General features: G+C 43.6%; 1 protein-coding gene across 4 annotated transcripts in view; it reads right to left on the reverse strand.

The window, feature by feature from the left end:
* Window positions 1-3,496: 3,496 nt before the first annotated feature.
* The window catches only part of CNKSR3 (CNKSR family member 3), a 102,244-nt gene continuing 83,347 nt past the window's right edge, over window positions 3,497-22,393 (reverse strand). For 3 of the 4 annotated variants that reach the window (XM_032160872.2, XM_058435613.1, XM_058435614.1), the window contains exons 8-13: window positions 18,545-18,613; window positions 18,137-18,283; window positions 12,833-12,957; window positions 9,182-9,390; window positions 8,601-8,690; window positions 3,497-5,005 (exon numbers count right to left, since the gene is read on the reverse strand). In XM_032160872.2, the coding sequence (XP_032016763.1) occupies window positions 4,707-5,005; window positions 8,601-8,690; window positions 9,182-9,390; window positions 12,833-12,957; window positions 18,137-18,283; window positions 18,545-18,613 (939 nt within the window). In that variant the 3' untranslated portion in view covers window positions 3,497-4,706. The remainder of the gene's footprint in view (window positions 5,006-8,600; window positions 8,691-9,181; window positions 9,391-12,832; window positions 12,958-18,136; window positions 18,284-18,544; window positions 18,614-22,393) is intronic. The other variant, XM_032160880.1, reaches the window with a different exon arrangement.

Consider the following 22,393-nt stretch of genomic DNA (forward strand, 5'->3'; position numbering starts at 1 on the left):
GTAGCTTGCAGTAGTCTCATCCCCACGGAAATGATGCAGTGATTTTATGCACAAGGGTAGAAGCAAAATGTGAACTAATGGTCTACAAAACTAATCTCATCTACAATAGGAGAAAACAAGTCAGGCCTACTTCTCCATACCATTCGTGCCTATGGTGGCAAAGGCAGCATGAGTCTCATGCTTTGCTGGTGACATTCAAATGTCAGACAGATTTGCTTACTCGAGCTCTTTGGGGGATGAAAAGTTTTGTGTCAATACCTCAGGGTTTGCCGCAATACTAACAACCTAAAGAGGAATGTTCATGGTCTTCCAGGGAAAAAATAAAAAAAAGAAAGCCCACAAAATAGATTCTGAAATTTCAGGTTTGGTGGGGAAAGAACTGAGAGAGAAGCAGAGATAGGAAATGGACAAATATATAGACTGAAACACTACTTAAGGAGGATACAGGATTTCTTTTAAAATACTTGTTCTGAAAGAGATGGCACCCTCCCCGACCTCCGCCCAAGAGGCAGTTTTGGAAATGTGAGCACGTTAGGGGTGCCACTGATGGGCGGCCACTACTGAGATTTAACCTGTTGGAGCATGCGTGATACACAAGCCCTGCAGCCTACAGCCCTCACAACAAAGAGCTGACCCATCAACACAACTTTCAATTGCCCCACCAAATATTCATATAGATGGAAACTCAGTTTACAATAACAAATCTATGATCTAATTTCATTTTATATATAAACACACAGAGAATTTTCAGCCCAGTTTTAATATGCTTTGGATTTTTCAAGAATGCAATGAAAGAATTCTATAAATGGAAGGAAGCCTATATATACCAAGTGATTACAAGCAAGGAAGCCAAAGCCAGGCTTCTTTCATTTTAATCCCAGCTCTGCCATTATTAGCACATAACCAGGATAACTAGCACATAACAAGGATAACTAGCACATAACCTGGGTAATTCCCTCATATGTAAAAAGGGACTAACAGCAGTACTCACCTCATAAATTTATTAGAAAGGTATTAGAACAATGCCAGGCACACAGCAAGCACTATAAGAGTGAAGCCATTACAGACTTGGTATGCCTAGAACTTTATCAAGAATTGGCCACATTTTAGAAAATCATACTGCTGACATCAACCCCGTTCCTGGTATTGAACTGCCAATGCAGCGGGTCTGAATTGATAACTACCACATTCATGGTGATTTTTCATATATTTATATTTATATACACACATACAAAGTATGTGCCCTGCTTAGTAATTTAATTACATCTTGTAATATAACCATGCTAGAGTATGTACATATGAAAATAATTATTTCATTATAAAATATTTTATCTGTTTCAGTTAGAACATCACGGATGGGTATGTTTTAGAGGCTGGTTATATTACCTGCTAGTTTCATTTCAGAATAGTAAATGGAGTGATGTTTTTATGAGTGAAGGTAAGCTTTATCATCCACGATTTTCATTTGAAGATTGAAAAGTGATGCTATAAAATATTATAATAGGGGTAGGTGTTGAGTTGTGTCTGGTAGAGTTTTAAAAATCACTCTTTTAAAGTATCCTGTCAAGGAGTTCAAGATCAGCCTGGCCAACATGGTGAAACTCCATCTCTACTAAAAATATAAAAATTAGCCAGGTGTGGTGGCAGGCACCTGTAATCCCAGCAACTTGGGAGGCTGAGGCAGGAGAATTGCCTGAACCTGGGAGGCAGAGGCTGCAGTGAGTCGAGATTGTACCACTGCACTCCAGCCTGGGCGACAGAGTGAGACTCCATCTCAGAAAAAAAAAAAAAAAAATTTAAAGAAATAAAGAATCCTGTCAAAAAGCATCATCAAGCAACTTCATATGTGAACACACATCCACAATTAAACCTGGATTACTACTGAGGCAAGCAGTTTCCATTAATTTCTAAGAAATCCATATTAAACTATTATTTATATATGTCCATAGTAGAGGTTTACAAAGGGTTTTGTTTTTTTTTAGCAGCAATATATTTTTCAGACACAATTCAGGAGAAAACCTCAAATAAAAAGAAAGATGAAGCTGTGGAGGGTGACTGAAGATAGAGGAGCCAGGAGCTTCTCTCGCGGGTCCTGGGACTCCAGGGAACAAAGGCTGAAAAGCACCAATCTGGTTGGCCACTGCCTATAATGAAGACTGACTGCCGAATATTCATTTAAAGGATGGCTATTCAATTCACAAGTGGCATTTTCCCCACAGAAAAAGAGCTTACCAACCAGCTAAGGCCTCCAGAGTGATTTAACTCATTATGCAGCAGAACTACAGCTCTTAGAGTTCTCCCCACAATCTGGGGAGTAAGAGGAGATGTTGCCACCCACTTCCTAGGCATAAAGCCAGCTCAAGACAAGAGTAATCAGGCAGGGCTGGCTTGCCCCTCGTACACAGCTCCCTCCTCATCACCAGTGCCCTACACGAGACCTCCCCAGCCCACACCCCACCCTCCTAGTGTGCTGAACACCCTGTGCTCACACACTGCAAGTCTCTTCTCTCCATCTGCCAAACACCCTTGGGTCTCCATGAAATACCAGATCTTTTTTTTTTTTTTTTGAGATGGAATCTCCTTCTGTCACCCAGGCTGGAGTGCGGTGGCCTGATCTTGGCTCACTACAACGTGTGCCTCCAGGGTTCAAGTGATTCTCCTGCCTCAGCCTCCCGAGTAGCTGGGACTACAGGTGCCCACCACCATGCCAAGCTGATTTTTAGTAAAGACAGTGTTTCACCATGGTTGAAACCCATGGCCAGGCTGGTCTTGAACTCCTGACCCCAGGTGATCCACCCACCTTGGCCTCCCAAAGTGCTGGAATTACAGGCATGAGCCACTGCGCCAGGCCGAAATACCAGATCTTCATGGCAGTTGTCTTAGAGGTGGAGAGGTAAACAGCTAGACTGAGCCAGGTGTGGTGGTTCACACCTGTAATCCCAGCACTTTGGGAGGCTGAGGCCGGCAGATCAGTTGAGGTTAGGAGTTTGAGACCAGCCTGGCCAACATGGTGAAACCTCATCTCCACTAAAAATACAAAAATTAGCCAGGCATGGTGGCGGGTGCCTATAATCCCAGCTACGTGGGAGGCTGAGGCAGGAGAATCGCTTGAACCTGGAAGGTGGAGGTTGCAGTGAGCTGAGATTGCGCCACTGCACTCCAGCCTGGGTGACAGATTGAGACTCCATCTCAAAAACAAACAAAAAACCAGCCTGATTGAATTCAGTCACAGTAATAATACGTGAGTGGTTGCTAGTTCCTTTAACCACACCAGAGGCATTTTAAAGGGAAGACATTTCCTAACTCCACTGATTTTCATGGGCTGAATTCCAGGCAGTTCGGCAAACTCAACAGTTCCGGTGGTGTGAGAAAGGGCATTTTGGAGTAGGGGATTTCAGCTCTGCCTAGGAAGACATCCCAGAAAATTCCCCTCGTGCAATTTCACTCTGCATATGCTTCTGCTGTTCCTCCATTTCTAATCCATAAAATCCCAAAATGCTTGGAAGGGTTTATTTTGATTCTTTTTTTTAACAATACTGCCCTGCTGGCAACAGCCACGATAGTCACTTGCTCATCTGAAAATGCCTTGCACTTTCTTTTTCACTAGCTTCGTGTATGACGCAAAACAAAAATATTTCAATTACAGGTGACTAAGAGTAAGAAAAATATACAACTATATTTAAAATACTTAAATTAACAAGATAGCACTTTTCCATTCTAACAAAATATCATACATTCAGTTTAAACAAGAGTTAATATCCAGACACACGTTTTCAAAATACCTGATGCTAGTTGAAAATTAGTGACCATGAGGCTTTCCAAGATATTTCTAATTAGCAAACTGCGTACAGTTTTGAAGAACTGTACACACCGTGCTGGAAGACAGACACTGAACAGGTCAAAATGCAAACTGATGTATCTTTCATCAACCTAAATCTTGTTGCTTCACTCTTCTAAATGATACTTTGGCTGTCAGCGAATCTTATAGCTTCTTTTCCCTTAAAGACAATAACATATAACAACAACACCCCACACAAATAACCATAAACTTCTTTGTGTGAAATAAGCCCTATCAAAATGTGTTCATGTTTCTGTACCAACGAGCTATACTGAGACTGTCATGAAGAAGGTATCAAACAAGTGTAACAGGCCTACACTTAAACCTCTGCCTCAAAGGAGAAATCAGATACTTGCCACGTTATTGCGAAGTCAAAGCTGCTACACTTAAAATATGGTATATAGTTTAGAAAAATCAAATCAAAAATGTTTTCTCACTGGCTTTTTCAGAAAAAGAAGTTGGACCACAAACCAACACATCTGTGTGAAAATAGCCACCAATTTTAGTCCCCTCAGCCCCTCAAAGAGGAACAATGCCACCAGTCCCTCACAATGACCATAACGTCTCTGGCCAGGACTGCGAATTCTAGTGCATGTCTTCACATTCTGTCTCTGGGGAAGCAAGACAAACAGGCTCTACCCATTTCCCTCCTTTTGTCTCCACAAGCCAGCACCTAAGATCCTCTGAATTTGTTCCCATCCAATCCTGCAAACTTCCAAGAAGGGCAGTAGGTAACTTTTCAAAAAAAAAAAAAGAAATTGCGTAAGGTCCCTACATAATACTGAGGCTGAAACGAGAAGAGGCTGTCCACTGTAAAAGCAAGGCACTTGGGGCAGGAGCCAGGCAGGTGGCCTGAGCAGGGTCCCTCTCAGTGAGTCAACAGTTTGAGGCGCGTAAACCAGCTGACCAGGAGGGACGGTTCTGTGGACGAGGACTTCGTAGCTGACGAGCCAGATTTCTTTTTGGTCCCTTCCTCCTGGAATGGAATCGTGGCGCTGCTGTGGAGATCTGAGTTGATGTAGCACCTGCTTCCTCGGATGTAGTCCGCACCCCGGACCAGATGCCGCTCGGTCGTGGGTCTGGAGAACCGGTATGGGGGAGAGGAGCTCTCTTCGATGATCGGAGGAATCCGCTCGTTACTGAAATACCGGCAAAGGGCATCCTCCCCTGTTTCCAGACAAACTCCATTAAGTCACGATCCCAGCCGGGCGTGGTGGCTCACACCTGTAATCTCCACACTTTGGGAGGTCGAGGTGGGTGGATCGTGAGGTCAAGAGATCTAGACCATCCTGGCCAACATGGTGAAACCCTGTCTCTACTGAAAATACAAAAATTAGCTGGTGTGGTGGCGGGCGCCTGTAGTCCCAGCTACTCAGAGAATCGTTTGAACCCAAGAGGCGGAGGTTGCAGTGAGCCAAGATCACGCCACTGCACTCCAGCCTGGCGACAGAGCGAGACTCTGTCCCCTCCAAAAAAAAAAAAAAAATCACAATCCCCTGCACAGTGCTCTTTGGAGGGCCCTCGGCCTGCCCAGACTTCTGCCACCTGGGCAGAATGTGGGCACCATACCTTTACTGCTCTCCTCCCTGGATTGGCCACAAAGTCCCACCTGTGGCTGGGCCCCCCAATGGGTGCTCTGGAAGCAGAAATGGGAAAGGTCCCTCATACTTTCGGCTGCTTTAGCGCCTGAGAGGTAACACACGGGTCTCCTTTAATGGGTGGGGATCAGAGACTGTAGTGCCCTGCAATGGCTGAACAAGAACTGTTTATGCATTGTTTAATGCAGGGCATTAAAGTCAGGCATTCACGGACATTCCTGAACAAGGAAAAGAGTGATCCTGCCCTAACTGCCAGCAGACCCCCTGGGATGGGGGGTGGAATGTTAAGAAACAGAATAGAAACTTAAAATACAGGACACTTTGGTAACATGTAGCATCCTCGTGAAGCAGAAATTCTACACCCCAAAATGTGCAAAGATCTATGGACATGGATGCTTACTGAAACATTTACTTTTATGCTTATTTTTATTTTTTGAGACAGGGTCTCACTGTCATTCAGGCTGGAGTGCAGTGGTGCCATCTCAGCTAGTTGCAGCCTCCATCTCCCAGGTTCAAGCGATCCTCCCACCTCAGCCTCCCAAGTAGCTGGGACTACAGGTGTGCACAACCACACCCAGCCGGTCTCGAAATCCTGAGATCAAGCAATCCACCTGCCTCAGCGTCCCAAAGTGTTGGGATTATAGGCATGAGCCACCACACCTAGCCTACTGAAATATTTAGAATTTGAAAAAAAAAACAGAACCTAAATTTCCAACAGTGGCACATTGAATAAATAGGCGCTAGAGCCATAAGATGGCACACTAATACGGCTATATTCTTTTCAAATGTGGTGTAGATAATATTCATTTTTACATAGTATTATTGAATATTTACTTCTCCCCTTTTTTTGAGACGGAGTCTCACTCTGTTGCCCAGGCTGGAGTGCAATGGTGCGGTCTGGGCTCACTGAAACCTCCGCCTCCCCGGTTCAAGCGATTCTCCTGCCTCAGCCTCCCGAATAGCTGAGATTACAGGCACCCACCACCACACCTGGCCAATTTTTGTATTTTTAGTAGAGATGGGGTTTCACCACGTTGGCCAGGCTGGGCTCGAACTGCTGACCTCGTGATCCGCCTGCCTTGGCCTCCCAAAGTGCTGGGATTACAGGTGTGAGCCACCGCGCCCGGCCAACTTCTCCCATTTTGTACATTTTTCTAAGTATATAAATGTAAATACAGGAACAACTGGAAATCACACGAAACATTCACAGTGATTATTTCTTAGGTCGGAGAAACAGATTCCAGCCGAGTTTTATTTTCTCATGCCTTCCACGTTTTTCAATATACTTGCTTTGCTTTTGTAATGAAAGGGGAACAGTCACATCGAAAAAGTGCCCATTGTCAAAAAGCCATATGTTGTATAAGTCTATTTATATGAAATGTCCAGAACAGGCAAATCCACAAAGTAGATGAGTGCCTGTCAGGGGCTGAAGAAGGACAGAATTGGGAGTGACTGCTAAAAGGCACAAGGTTTATTTTTGGAGTGACAAAAATGTTCTGGAATAGTGGCAACTGGTACACAACTCTGTGAATATACTAAAACCCACCTGATTGTATATTTTAAAAAGCTGAATTTCATGCAATGAGTTATATCTCAATAAAACTGTTATTTTTTTTAAGTGGCTGTGTGTAGATAGATACCTTTATTCCAAAACAGTCATGCAAGAAAAATATGGAAGGAGGAGTGGAGGGAACAAGCATTTTTCCATTCCCCAATTTCACACCCCATAACCCTGACACTTCATCTCTCCGTGTATAAAGTAAATAAAAGGTTCAACCCGGGCTCAGAAGAATGGCAAGAAGATGTTAACGTGTCTAAATCTAAACAAAGGACAGCCCTGCCACCTGCTGACTGCTCCACGGATACTCACACGTTAACTAAGGGGATCCTGAATGGTACCCAGGCATCTTTCCCTTTTTCACTTTAGCATAATACAGGTGATATGGGTACTTAGGTGACAAACTTTACCAAGTCCCTAGAAAGGGTCAGGGGCCAATCAATCCCTTTGGAAGGTTAGGCCTCCAGAATTTTTTCTTCTTCCTTTTACTATCTAAAGCCTATTGTACTTTAACTTTTCAACTGCCCTTTGTTTCAACAACTGCAAAAACAATGTTATAATGTTCTGCCAATGATGACAATCAAATGCAATCTGGCAATAAAATGAGAATGTTTTAAAACATTTCACTCAAGACCAGTATAATAACCAGTGACTTTGATTACAGGGTGAATTAAACACAAATTTCTTTTCAAACAGTAATTGCCTTCTAACATAAGAAGGACTTGGAAGAAAAAAATCCATGTTTGTTCATCAGAAATCAAACAGATTCCAAAAATAAAAGTAACAAAATTTAGAATAAGATTGTTTAATGAAAGCTGGGCATGGTGGTGCACGTCTGTAACACCAGCTGTTCAGGAAGCTGAAGTGGGAGGATCACTTGAACCCAGGAGTTCAAGGCTAGCCTGGGCAACACAGTAAGACCCCATCTCAATTTTTAAAAATAAATTTTGAAAAAGATTGTTTAGTGAATAATTTATTTCTATTTATTAAAAAATTAGACTATTGGCTGGGTATGGTGGCACATCCCTGTAATTCCAGCACTTTGGGAGGCTGAGGCAGGAAGACCACTTACAGCTAGGAGTTTGAGACCAGCCCGGACAACATATTGAGACTCTGTCTCTACCAAAAAAATAAATAAATAAATAAAAAATAAAAAATAAATTAGCCAGCCGTGGTGGCACGCACATGTAGTCCCTGCTACTCAGGAGGCTGAGACGGGAGGATCGCTTGAGTCCAGGAGCTCAAGGCTGTAGTGAGGTATGATCATGCCACTGCACTCCAGCCTGTGTAACAGAGCAAGACCCTGTCTCTAAAAAATAAATGAATAAAAATCAGACCATTAAAGTCTATAGCCTTTTTACAGCACTCAATGCTAATTAGGATATCTACAATCACTAACCAGGATTACATAATTTTGCCATTCTAGAAATAAGTAGGATCTTACAGATCTTCAGCAGTCCTAATTTTATAGATGAGAAAACGGGACTCAGAAAGGCCAAGTACTCAGTCTACTTACTATAACACATTTAGAAATAGAGGTGAAACCAGGGCCTGGGTCTGTTCACTCCCCATTTGCTGTTCCTTGGTTTGCTTGGATTAAACGTACCTTTCCTGCCATGACCTCGAGGTCTGGCAAAAGGGTCCACAATCCCCATCCAGTTCCCATCAGCAGGCATGGACAAAGGCCGTGGCTTGCCTTCAGAGGGATGAGAAAGAAGGTGACAAGTTTGATGAGTTCTGGAACTTTAGTGAATCCTTCCCTTTATTTATAACTTCGACCTCACAATATCGCACCCACTTAGACAGAAGCAATAACAAATTTTAAAATAAAAGTATTTTAAAGCACTGTATTTCCACAGCAGGCAACTAAGATAGAGGCACATTAAACTTGTGCCTATGAGTCTACAGAGCAAAGCAACTCCAAAGCTAAAACCCAGGCACTGAAAGTTAAAACTGTAACATGATCTCACCCCGTTGGGCTTTGATGCCAGGCAGAGTAATGACTCAACAAGGATCCACTTGAGAGAGATGAATAAAGGTCTCATACTTAGAATTTCATTGAGGTTTATGTTTTCCTCAGATTACTCTTAAAGTCTGCCAAATTCATCCAACAGTTCCAACTAAGGCAGGGGGCGGGGAGGAGAAGTCAAGGCCGACGGCAGAACAAAACAAACACTCGCAACTTACCATAAGATGGTGTTTTCTCTCTCATTTTTGTGGGCAGAATGTTGGTTTCCGCCGAGTACCCAGGCAACTGATCCGAGTCGGCAATGGTAAATCTTCGTCTCCGGCTTTCCTGGTCCAAGAAGGAATTCGGGGACTCTGAACCCTTAGGACCAGGCAATGGTTGTTTGTACTTACTGGACCCTCCATAAACAAAACTGCCATTCTCATCCCTGGAAGATAATATGGACAATAACTAAATTGTTTACAAAGATGTTCTCATACTGAAGAATTCCAGCAGTGCTGCTACCTCCGGCACACAGAAGATAATTTAAATTCTCCTTTTCCACTGGAGGAAAAGCGTTCCTTTTGTCAACCCCAGTGGCCGCTCAAATATATATAGATCCTATTAAATAAGCAAAATACCATGATGTAATGAAATAAGAATAAATGCAGGCCGGACACCGCGGCTCCCGCCTATAATCCCAGCACTTTGGGAGGCCAAGGCAGGTGGATCACCTGAGGTCAGGAGTTCAAGACCAGCCTGACAAACAAGGTGAAACCCCATCTCTACTAAAAATACAAAAATTAGCCAGGTGTGGTGGCAGGAGCTACTTGGGAGGCCAAGACAGGAGAACTGCTTGAACCCAGGAGGCGGGGGTTACAGTGAGCTGAGATCATGCCACTGCACTCCAGCCTGGGCATTGGAGCGAGACTCCATCTCAAAAAAAAAAAAAGAAGAGTAAATGCAGGGTTTTTTTTTTAAATATCCAAACAAATATACCTTTGAAAAAACAGCTCTAGTTTTCCGATGCTTCTGTGTATAGCTGAATATCCTATTTACTACAGCAATCATACGTTAAGGTATGCTCTAGGGAACCACGTTGCTCGTGCCAAGAGTCGGATCTTTGCCAAAATCCAGCAAAAAAGACTTGATGTATAATGAAGTTGTTAGATTTGAAAACCATGTCAAAAGATACAAAGGAACCTTTATAGTAACCAATGGAGGGTGATTCTTTTCTGAACCAAATACTACAAAAACCAGCAAAAGTTGGATCACCTATTCCATTCTAATTCTATCTACATGTCAGTTTAAAGTGTAGGATTAATTTGAGTCCAAGTTACCAGCTGCTTAGTTTTTTTGCACTTGGTAAATTCCATTAGGCAAATCAGGACAAAAACTGCTAGACAAACTACAGAATCAGCTGAGTCCCAAAGCAATCTACTGATCAGCCATGTCTGTGTGTGGTATATTCCCAGGTGGGATGGCACCCACCTACCCCTCCCACCCACAAATATATCTCCTTCCATACCTTTAAACCAGGCATATAACTCCCCATTCACAAAGCTTTCATGACTCATGACTTGTTTCTCGGTAATCCATTCGCATTTTTCATTCCTCAGAAAATCCTTCAGGAGTGGTGTGTGTGTGCACTCTCAACAGCGTCTTCCCAAGCAGTTTAATCCAGTTCTCCTTCTAGCCCCAGGTTCCTTTATCTCTCACTGTGTACACACCACCCCTTTTCTTGCCACTACGCCAGGAACCCAGACAAGAATATTCTGGATCAAGGGAGGGCGCCTTCCTCCAGTTTCTGATAGAACAACCCACACACTGGTTGTGGAATGTCATGCTCTCTATATGCAGAGGCAAAGACTATCTGTAACTTTAAACACACCTAAGATCCCGCGAACCAGAATGTCCCGATCACCTGAAGTACATTTGCTACATGCTGTAGTAAGTTCTGAGTAAGCCAAGACTCAAGGAAATGGAAAACAACGTTGAATCTCTGCACCCAATACAGAAGAAACACAATGAAGCAAATACCTCAGCTTCAAATGAAAACCAACAAACAAAAACTTCTGATACAAAGTAAAATGTCACTGTAATAAAATCCAGCCTGAACTTTATGAAATATTGTAGCCCAATCATATATTTCTCAATATAGGCTTGAATTGCTGAATAAGACCCTGGCAGTTCTATAGGGTCAAGGACCGAGTCTGTTTTCTGTCAGATGGTAACCCAGACCTAATACTGGGGAAAGATATGCTGAATAAATGAGCCAGATTGTCTAGTTTTATCAACATATATAAATATGTGAGTTGATAAATAAGCCTAGATCACACCTAAATCATCCTGTACACTCTATATACCACCCTTATTATACCATACAGTATTTAAGTTAGCCATGAAGAAAGCAACTATCTTTTTAAGAATTTATGCTACACACACAGGCCGGGCGCGGTGGCTCACGCTTGTAATCCCAGCACTTTCTGTGAGGCCGAGGTGGGCTGATCACGAGGTCAGGAGATCGAGACCACGGTGAAACTCCGTCTCTACTAAAAATACAAAAAATTAGCCGGGCGTGGTGGCGGGCGCCTGTAGTCCCAGCTACTCAGAGAGCTGAGGCAGGAGAATGGCGTGAACCCGGGAGGCGGAGCTTGCAGTGAGCCGAGATTGCGCCACTACACTCCAGCCTGGACGACAGAGCGAGACTCCATCTCAAAAAAAAAAAAAAAAAATTATGGTACACACACACACACACACACACACAAATATGAAATGTTCATACCTACACTCACGTGGGTTTGGGTTTGTTTTTTGTTTTTTTGTTTTTGAGACTAGGTCTCACTCTGTTGTCCAGGCTGGAGTGCAGTGGTATGATCATGGTGTATTGTACTGCAGCCTCGACCTCCTGGGCTCCAGTGATCCTACCACCTCAGCCTCCTGAGTAGCTAGGACCACGGGTGCACACAACCACACCCAGCTAATTTTTTAAATTTTTTTGTAGAGATGGGGCCTCACTATATTCCCCAGGCTGGTCTTGAACCTCTGGGCTCAAGCAATCCTCCGAACTGGCCTTCCAAAGTGCTGGAAATATTGGTGTGAGACACCACACCTGGCCACATAGGTTTTTTTTCAAGTTCTACGAAGAACACATCTTTCTCAGCAAAATCAAGCTGCAACTCTCATTAATCTCACAGAAATACTTATTATCTACCCCCTCAAGATGAATTTACCATGGAGTTAATGAAACTTAACCTGCAGGGCCCCCAACAGACCCTTCCAAGGCCCCAGGAGAGCACGTTTTCATTTATTTTTCAAAAGTAAGGTATTGCTATATCCTTTTCTTTGTTTCTTTTTTGAGACAGGGTCTCGCTCTGTCACCCAGGCTGGAGTGCAATGGCACAAACTCTGCTCACTGCAACCTCCACCTCCTAGGCTCAAGCGATTTTCCTGCCTCAGCCTCCTGAGTAGCTGGGACTACAGGCATCTGCCACCACACTCGGCTAATTTTTGTATTTTTCTGTAGAGATGAGGTTTTACCATGTTGCCCAGGCTAGTATTGAACTCCTGAGCTCAAGTGATCTGCCCGCCTCAGCCACCTAAAGTGCTGGGATTACAGGTGTGAGCACCACACCTGGCCAATACTGCCATATTCTTTTCTCCAAAGGGCCCTCCCCACCAAACTGTATAGCTTCAAGCCCCACAGAACCTAGATCTGTCCCTACACTCCTACAAAGTAAGGCTGATCATACTTTTAACGGCAGTTCAAGATTCAGCCCTGTCACACTGTGGCTCAGCAACTTCCTCTCACAAGATCCTCTTTTCACACCACCATTTACAAATGACACCAACGGGAGACAAGCATACCATGACAATGGACAGCAACATACCGGGGAGAGTAGGGAACAGCTGGCGGAGGAGGAATATAAAGATCCAGGATGGCCGACTTCTCCTTCTTCAGTGAGGTATCCATAGTGCTTTCAGGGGACTGGGTTGTCGTGGGTGGAGGTGAGGTCTGAAACAGGAGTAACACAGCAATGCAGAGTGGAGATCAATTCAGAGATGATTCTTGGTGTTCATTTCCCCTCCCCCAAACCAACACCAACCCCGTGTCTGAACAGGGACTAAGGTCATTCATGTGTTCACAGATATTCGCAATATTTAACTTACATTCTTCTTTGAAACCTTAGAATGAGCTGAGGGATTTGAAAGACCATGTATAGTGGCAAGAAGCAGAGGCTTAGGAGCCAGGTGCCAGGGTTATGATTCTAGCTCTGAGCAAATCACTTAAACATCTGTGGCCTCCCTTTCCTCCTCTGTAAAGGAGTGATAATGATAATATCTCTTGCATAGAGCTGCAGTGAGAATTAAATGAGTTAGTTCATGAAAATTAGGAGCAAGGCTGGGCACGGTGGTTCACACCTGTTATCCCAGCACTTTGGGAGGCCAAGGTGGACGGATTGCTTGAGGTCAGGACTTCGAGACCAGCCTGGGCAACACGGCAAAACCCAGTCCCTACAAAAAATATATAAAAATTAGCCGGGCGTGGTGGCACACGCCTGTAGTCCCAGCTACTTGGGATGATGAGATGGGAGGATTGCTTGAGCCCAGGAGGCAGAAGTTGCAGTGAGCCAAGAGTGTACCGCCGCACTCCAGCCTGGGTAATAGAGTGAGACTCTGTCTCAAAAAAAAAAAAAAAAAAACAAGAAAGAAAAGAAAAGAAAAGAAAAAGAAATCAGTAGCAGTGCTACTATTGACTAGGAGTATTGCTTGGAACTCTAGATGTGATCCTGGCTAGACTTACTAGCTGGTTTTCTTTGTTTTTTTTTAATCTTCTGAGAGGGTCCTCAGAATGAAGCCAACTCCACTGACACCTTGACTTTGAACTTCTACCACCCCGTACAGCAGCCCTAGCAGAGTAATAGAGGTATTAACGTAAAAGCAGCTGTCAACCTGTCACCTGTGGGAGAAAGCCCATACTCCCCAGCCTGGCACTCCATACTTGCCACTATAGTCTCATGCAACCAGTCCAACTTTATCTCCTACCCTCAGCTCCACAGAGTCAGAGCTACTCATTTCTTCTGGCAGAAGCTCTGGAGCCCACCTAGAGTCTCACTATCGCCACTACCACCCCCTGCTGCTGGGAATGTCAGCTGCTAAAGCGCACAGCTGCCCCTTCTCAGAAGAATGGCCCTCAGCTGACAGAGCTGCTTCGCCAGAGCAGGGCCACCAGAGCCCGGAGCTGTGTGGCTCCACCAGGCTGCTTCATCCTGCATAGGAGGTCAAGGCTACACTGCACCTGAGAGGCATCCTTGCTGCTTCCCCGTCATCATTCTGCCTTCCTCTCTCCCTTACCAGTTTTACTTGCAGCACATACCCTCAAAAATTGCTCTCACAAGGATGTGCACCTAAGACTCCGCTCTAGGAAACCTTACCTAAGACACTGCCCTTCCCTGATGGTGGTCTATCTATGTTTTGTGGGCGAGTGTTTTTAAAGAGTAGCATTCATCTCCTGTATGATACACGCTCCCATCCGCCAATGCAAATCCCACCTACCCTCCCAGGCTCCCACCTCACAGTCCACACCTCTCTCCTTCAGAATCCAACATTTATCTTATGCAACAATTAGCGGGCAGAGCAAGCATTTGACAGGCACTCCATCAATTACCTATGAGGAATTAGCACCTCTGTAATGTTAAGCATCATATTCTGAGAAATCCAAAAAAATCTAAGCAAGTTTAAATTTTACACTGACCAATGCAAACAGAAACAGCTGGAGTATAATCAATAGGCTCAGTTATGGGCAATGATTTTTTGGCTCTGACTGCAAAAGCACAGGCAACAAAAGCAAAAACAGACAAGTGGGATTACATCAAATTAAAAAGCTTCTGCATAGCAAAGGAAATAATCAACAAGGCAAAGAGTCAACTAGAAAGTATCTGCAAACCACACATCAGATAAGGGGTTAATATCCAAAGTATACAAGGAACTCAAAGAACTCAACCGCAAAAAAACCACAAAGAACCTGATTTAAAAATGGGTAAAGGACCTGAATTGACATTACTCTCTTGCTTTTTTTTTTTTTTTTTTTTTTTTTTTGGAGACAGGGTCTCACTCTGTCACTCAGGGTGGATGCAGTGGTACAATCAAGGCTCACAGCAGCCTCCCAGTCTCAAGCAATCCTCCTATCTCAGCCTCTCAAGTAGCTGGGACTACAGGTCTGTGCCACCACACCCAGCCAGTTGGTTTAAAAAAAAAAAAAAATTGTTGTAGAGACAGGATCTTGCTTTGTTGCCCAGGCTGGTCTTGAACTCCTGGGCTCAAACGATCCTCCTGCCTTGGACTCTCAAAGCACTACGATTACAGGCATGAGGCCCTGCAGGCAGCCCCAAATAGACATTTCTCAAAAGGAGATATACAAATGGCCAACAGAGATATGAAAAAATGTTCAACGTCACTAGTCATCAGGGAAATGCAAATCAAAGCCACAGTGAGATGACAGCTGGCACCTGTTGGAATGGCTACTATCAAAACACAAGAGGTAGGTGGTGATAAGGATATGGAGATGTAGAAATCCTAGTGCACAGCTGGTGGGAATGTAAATTAGCGGAGCCATTATGGAAAACACTTTGGAGGTTCCCTGAAAAATTAAAAAGCAGCCTCACTACTGGATACACATCTAAAGGAAATGAGATCAGTATACTGAGGAGGTATCTGCACCCTCATGTTCACTGCAGCATTTTTCAAAACAGCCCAGCCATCAACAGACAAATGGATAAGGAAAATGTGGTGTATATACACAAGGGAATGCTACTCACCCTTAAAAAAGAAGGAAATCCTGGCTGGGCGTGGTGGTTCACGCCTGTAATCCTAGCACTTTGGGAGGCTGAGGCAGGCGGAACACCTGAGGTCAGGAGTTTGAGACCAGCCTGGCCAACTCCGTGAAACTCCGTCTCTACTAAAAATACAAAAATTAGCCGGGCGTAGCGGCAGGCACTTGTAATTTCAGCTATCAGAGGAGGCTGAGATAGGAGAATCGCTTGAACCCAGGAGGTGGAGGTTGCAGTGAGCTGAGATCGCAGCACTGCACTCCAGCCTGGGCAACAAGAGTGAAACTCCGTCTCAAAACAAAACAAAACAAAAAAGAAGAAGAAAAGAAGGAAATCCTATCATGTGTGACAAGAGGGATGAACCTGGAGGACACTGTGTTAAGTGAAATAAGCCAGGCACATATAGACAAATACCACATGATCTCACTTTTATGTGGAATCTAAAAAAAAAAAAAAAAATCGAACTCTTAGAAGCAGAAGCAGAGAGTAGAACGGTGGCTGCCAGAGGTTAGAAGGAGGGGTACAAAATTTCAGTTAGCCAGGAAGAATAAGCTCAAGAGATCTATCGTCTAGCATGGTGACTACAGTTAATAAAAATGCATTGCATGCTAGAAAACTGCTAAGTTGCTATAACACTTGTAGATTTTAAGTGTTCTTGCCACAAATAAATAAGTGTGTGAGGTAATAAACGTATTAACGAGCTTGATTTAGCCATTCCAAAATGTAAACATATTTTGAAACACTGTGTTGTACAATACAAATATATCCAATTTGTATCTGTCAATTAAAAAGTGAATTTTAAAATATGTTCTGTTATTATTTACAAACTGATTGTAATTATGTTCCCTTCTTGCCCTGCCTTTATCACTGTGAGTTTTTGTTTGTTGGTTGGTTTTTGTTTTTGCTTTGAGACAGGGTCTCACTCTGTCACCCAGGCTGAAGTGCAGTGGCGCGATCTTGGCTCACTGAAACCTCTACCTCCTGGTTGGTTCAAGCAACTCTTCTGCCTCAGCCTCCCGAGTAGCTGGGATTATAGGCGCAGGCCACCACGCTCAACTACTTTTTGTATTTTTAGTAGGGGTTTTGCCATGTTGGCCAGGCTGGTCTCGAACTCCTAACCTCAAGTGATCCACCCACCTCAGCTTCCCAAGATGCAGGGATTACAGGCGTAAGCCACCACACTCGGCCTCTGAGTTATTTATTTTTAACCTCTCCTCTGTGACACCTATAATGTTTCCAGTACCTTGCCTCACAAAGTTTCAAAATTGATGGTTCAAGACTACTGTTCTTCCATGGGAAGACATACAATAACATCAAAAATAGTTACAAATAAACCATAATCTCAATCTTATAAAAGGGCTTTATAAGGTTATTGCTTTTCATTCTTGGTTTATGAAATCAACACCAAGGACCAATGGCATAACAAGGAGTGTGACCAGTGAGTGTGATCCACCCAGGTGTCAGCAATAAGAGGGTATATAGTTTGAAAAGAATTTAAATAAAAGTCAGTCAGTTTGTCTTCTGTTATCAGCGCAGATTGGCAATACTACATAATGTCTAAATAATGGTGTGATACTGTCCCCATGGGGCGGGCTGCACTCACCGCCCCCAACCCTGCCTTGGTAAAGCGCTGCTGAAGACTCAACCCCATGTGGTCCCTCCAGGATTAGTGTTCAAACTGTATAGTTATCTAGGTATATGTTTGAAATGAGAGAGGAGAAGGACTAGAAGGAACTTTCTGCAATGATGGAAATGTCCATATCCAACCGTCTGATATGGGAGTCACTAGCCATATGTGAATATTCTACAGTTGAAATGTAGCCAGTGATCCTGCAGAGATTAACTTTTAACGTCATTTCATTCTTTTTTTTGGAGAATGGAGTCTCACTCTGTCGCCCAGGCTGGAGTGCAATGGCGCGATCTTGGCTCACTGCAAGCTCCACCTCCCGGGTTCACACCATTCTCCTGCCTCAGCCTCCCCAGCAGCTGGGACGACAGGCGCTTGCCCCCACGCCCGGCTAACTTTTTGTACTTTTAGTAGAGACAGGGTTTCACCATGTTAGCCAGGATGGTCTCGATCTCCTGACCTCGTGATCCCCCTGCCTCGGCTTCCCAAAGTGCTGGCATTACAGGCGTGAGCCACCGCACCTAGCCTCATTCTTTAAATAGTCATATATGGTTACTGGCTACTAACTGTTCCATGTAGATCTAGAATTTATATTTTCACATAGGCGGGATTATAGGATAATTACATACAAACTCCTGAAACCAATCAATCACCTTCAAATTTTAATCTCTTTTTGTTTGGAGACTAATGAGATACTTGACATTGTTGGATGGAGGTTTCCAGTTAATCCCAGATACCTGTACAAGAGGTGGCTTCCACCGTAGGTTTTTCAGGGGAGCAGGAGTAAAGTTGAAAGACCCGGTGGGGCGCTTCTTAAGCAGTAACACAACTCCTGTGGGATTCTCTCTCAATTTCTTCACCAGATTTTTCAGCTGCCATCCCACCTTCAAAGAAAGCAAATCGGGAGGGAGGACTTGCTCATGAGTAACGAAAAAATCAAACCTGAGAACTTATCTCAAGGCAGTCAGGGTTGTGAGCAGATACACAGAAACAAAATAGGCAGGCATAAGTATGTTCATGTTAGCACAACCTAACATAATGAAAAATAAGATAGAAGCGGCAAATTTTAAAAATTTAAACAAAGTGGTTTTAGATTTAATTAGAAGTTCTAAGGAGGAAAATCGCGTCTCAATAAACAAACTCACCACAGTTTGCTGATTAACTTGAATAACTTCATCACCAGCATGAATCTTCTGAGATCTGTCTGCAGGAGACTGTACAGAAACCAAATAACCTGCCTTAAGTATTTTAAACCTTCTATTTCTTTCTGCTTTTATTTCTTCTTTCTTCTGTAGACAATTAGCAACTGAAATAACATTTTCTCAGGAAAAATAAAACAATGCACTTTATTCCCCTGAGACTACACAGTCTATAGGACCCTACACATGAATCCTGTGTTATCCATTTTATTAGTGTCTGTTATAACTGATAATTTGTCTGTTAGAATAGCCAGGTTCATCTAATCTATCGGGAAGAGACTGGACATACTGTCTTTTGTTTTGTTTTGCTTTTAAGACGGAGTCTCACTCTGTCAGCCAGGCTGGAGGGCAATGGTGGATCTCAGCTCACTGCAACCTCCACTTCCTGGGTTCAAGCAGATCTCCCCGCTCAGCCTCCCGAGTAGCTGGGATTACAGGTGGCTGCCACCACGCCCAGCTAATTTTTTTTAGTAGAGATGAGGTTTTACCATGTTGGCCAGGCTGGTCTCAAACTCCCTAACCTCAGGTGATCTGCCCACCTCGGCCTCCCAAAGTGCTGGGATTACAGGCATGAACCACTGCGCCCGGCCTGGACATAACTGTCAAAATGATTGCCTGATAAAAGCTACTGGTTCATCTAAAAAATTTTTACACATATCCTTATCAAAATTAATCTCATAAAAGCTGACCAACTGTTCAACATGGAAAATCATCTTTGTAACTCTGTCATCTCGTTTCCTTATTAAAACTAAATGTTGTTCTCATTCCATCTTCTTTTACATATTATTGCAATGCTGTTAAAATAGAAAGTTGGTGGCAACAGAAATTGCTTTAAAGAAAATGAATTTAGTTTTCTTTTCATTTTCAGATTACATTCGAAAACGAGTCTTCAGTGTCAAAACAAAATCCAGACTTTTTTTTCCTTCAAATAATGCCTGGTTATTAATTTACCATCACTGCAACAAAAATATATATAAAGAGATAGGCCGGGCATGGTGGCTCATGCCTGTAATCCCAGCACTTTGGGAGGCTGAGGTGGGTGGATCACGAGGTCAGCAGATCGAGACCATCCTGGCTAACATGGTGAAACCCCGTTTCTACTAAAAATACAAAAAATTAGCCAGGCGTGGTGGCAGGCGCCTGTAGTCCCAGCTACTCGGGAGGCTGAGGCAGGAGAACGGCGTGAACCTGGGAGGCAGAGCTTGCAGTGAGCCGAGATTGTGCCACTGCACTCCGGCCTGGGCGACAGAGGGAGACTCCGTCTCAAAAAGAAAAAAATATATATAAAGGGATATAATCCATTTGTCAAATATTTTGCTCACGGTGTTCTTGTTCATATAAGCCACCTAGAACTCTTTATGTTGAAGGTATCTCATATATGACTAACAGAAGAAGAAAATATAAACCTTGGATTTCAAATTCTAATCAAACATTATCTAGAATAGAAGATTTAATTTTCTAACTTACATTACTGACTGAATCTTCAAACAATTTCCAAATATCCAAAAAATAGCACCTTTGAACATGGGGAGAGGGACAGCAATGAGACCCAAGACACACTGGCTGAAGTTTCTCTAAATTGTTGTGACAGGCTCAACGGGAAATTAACAAGCAGCCCTAAACTGTAGAAATATTCCCTTTGATTTTATCTAGGTCTCATACAAGGCCCTGGTAACTGTGACAGTTATTTGTGAAAACATTTAACCTGCTACCGTACCCGACAGTGCTCACCTGAGAGACCAGCCCATGTTCATCTCAAGTTTCTTTTCTTTTTCTTTTTTTCAGACTTGACTTTTCAGTCTCACTCACACTCAGTCACCCAGGCTGGAGTACAATGGTGTGATCTCGGCCCACTGTAACCTCTGCCTCCCAGGCTCAAGCCATTCTCCTGCCTCAACCTCCCGGGTAGTTGGGATTACAGGCACCCACCACCACGCCCAGCTAATTTTTGTATTTTTAGCAGAGACGTGGTTTCACCATGTTGGCCAGGCTGATCTTGAACTCCTGACCTCAGGTGATCCGCCCGCCTTGGCCTCCCAAAGTGCTGAGATTACAGGCGTGAGCCACCGCACCCAGCCCATCTCAGATTTCTTATATCACTTAAAAAAATGAATTTATCTACGCTCCTTTTTGTGCCAGACGCTTAACCCACAGTTAAAGGCTTACTCTAGTAATTCTGATCCTAATCGGTCCGGTCCAGTTAATCTTCCTGGGCAAGGGATTCATTTAAGATAAGCTTCACTTTACAAAAGATAGCCCCAAGGCCAGGAAGTCCCTGTCTCTACATGTGTAATCTTAAAAAACATGCTCTGATGTCCTGAATTGACTTCCCTTCCTAAGGATCCTTTTGCATTCATTTCTCAAATGTCCAATCAAGTGATTAAGAGTTGTGTTTGGCAGAACACTGGTAAAGAGAGAGCTTGGTACCAAAATTCTGCCCAGGGCAGTAGCTCTTGCCTATCTTCACCATGAGGAGGACTACTGAAAAATGATGCTTGTGTTGGTTTGCTGCAGAAGGGTCATGACCTAAAGAATAATGCACCCATTCTTCAGAGGCTAACCTAACTCCCACCGGATCTCAGGGGTGGAGGACAGAAGTATGAATGAGGTTGTGTCAAGACTCTTGTCAAGGTCTAAAATAACATCAAAAAAAGAAATAAGATAAGAGAAACATCAGACACTGTTGGTCTGACTTTGGAATGATCCTGGCCTCTCAGGTAACCTTCAAAGAAATGGACTGAAGGCCTTGCTTGCTTCAGCCTCAAGTGAGCATTGCTTCAGCCTCAAGTCCAAGATTGAAGAATACGGACATAATTCACTTGGGAAAACAATGGGTGATTTTCATCCACTGCTACCCCCCATACTAGGCTTCCATTAAAACATTCTGACAGTGAAGTCATAGCAACCTTAAGTCATAGCCAAAAGCTGACCTGGAGCTGGCACTTTCTACTGCCATTCAAGTATATAATACCCAATATTAAGAATAAAATAGCCAGATTGAGCCCGGGAGAAGTGGGCTCTCACCTAACTTCCCACGCTTGTCTAGAAGACTTAGACTTACTTAGCCTAGTGTCTAGCACATTCCAGGTCCTCAATAAATGTGAATTGAATGACTAAAGGAATGAGTGACATTTTCAAGTGGATTACCAGATGGAAGACAAGTTTTCTTTTTTGATCTCTAACAAGATGGTAGCCACCACTCCCTGAGATGACTTCCATACAGTCCTACATGGGAACACCAGGACAGACCCTGAGTCTGTCAGCCAGTATTACAATTCTGGTAGGAATTCAGGGAATGTATCATTAATGGCATATGACATTTCGTTTCATTCAAAAGCAGCTTTGTTTAGTCTGTCATTGAACTCTTCTCTTTTTTTTATTTTTTATTTTTATTTTTTTGAGATGAAGTCTTGCTCTGTTGCCCAGGCTGGACTGTGCAGTGGCTCGATCTGCAACCTCCCGGGTTCAAGCAATTCTCCTGCCTCAGCCTCGCGAGTAGCTGGGATTACAGATGTGCGCCGCCACGCCCAGCTAATTTTTTGTATTTTTAGTAGAGACGGGGTTTCACCGTGTTAGCCAGGATGGTCTCGATCTCCTGACCTCGTGATCCGCCCACCTCAGCCTCCCAAAGTGCTGGGATTACAGGCGTGAGCCACCGCGCCCAGCCCAAATTCTTTTCTTTAAAAAGGGGGGTGGTGCAAGAGGAAGGAAGTACTATGCCTTCCGGTAGTAATTCTGTAGTGCTCCAGATCCAAGATGGAAATTGCTTCAAGAAGACCCAATAGAGTTGGAAAA

Source organism: Hylobates moloch, unplaced genomic scaffold, assembly GCF_009828535.3.
Source record: "Hylobates moloch isolate HMO894 unplaced genomic scaffold, HMol_V3 SCAFFOLD_2, whole genome shotgun sequence".
Lineage (NCBI taxonomy): Eukaryota > Metazoa > Chordata > Mammalia > Primates > Hylobatidae > Hylobates > Hylobates moloch.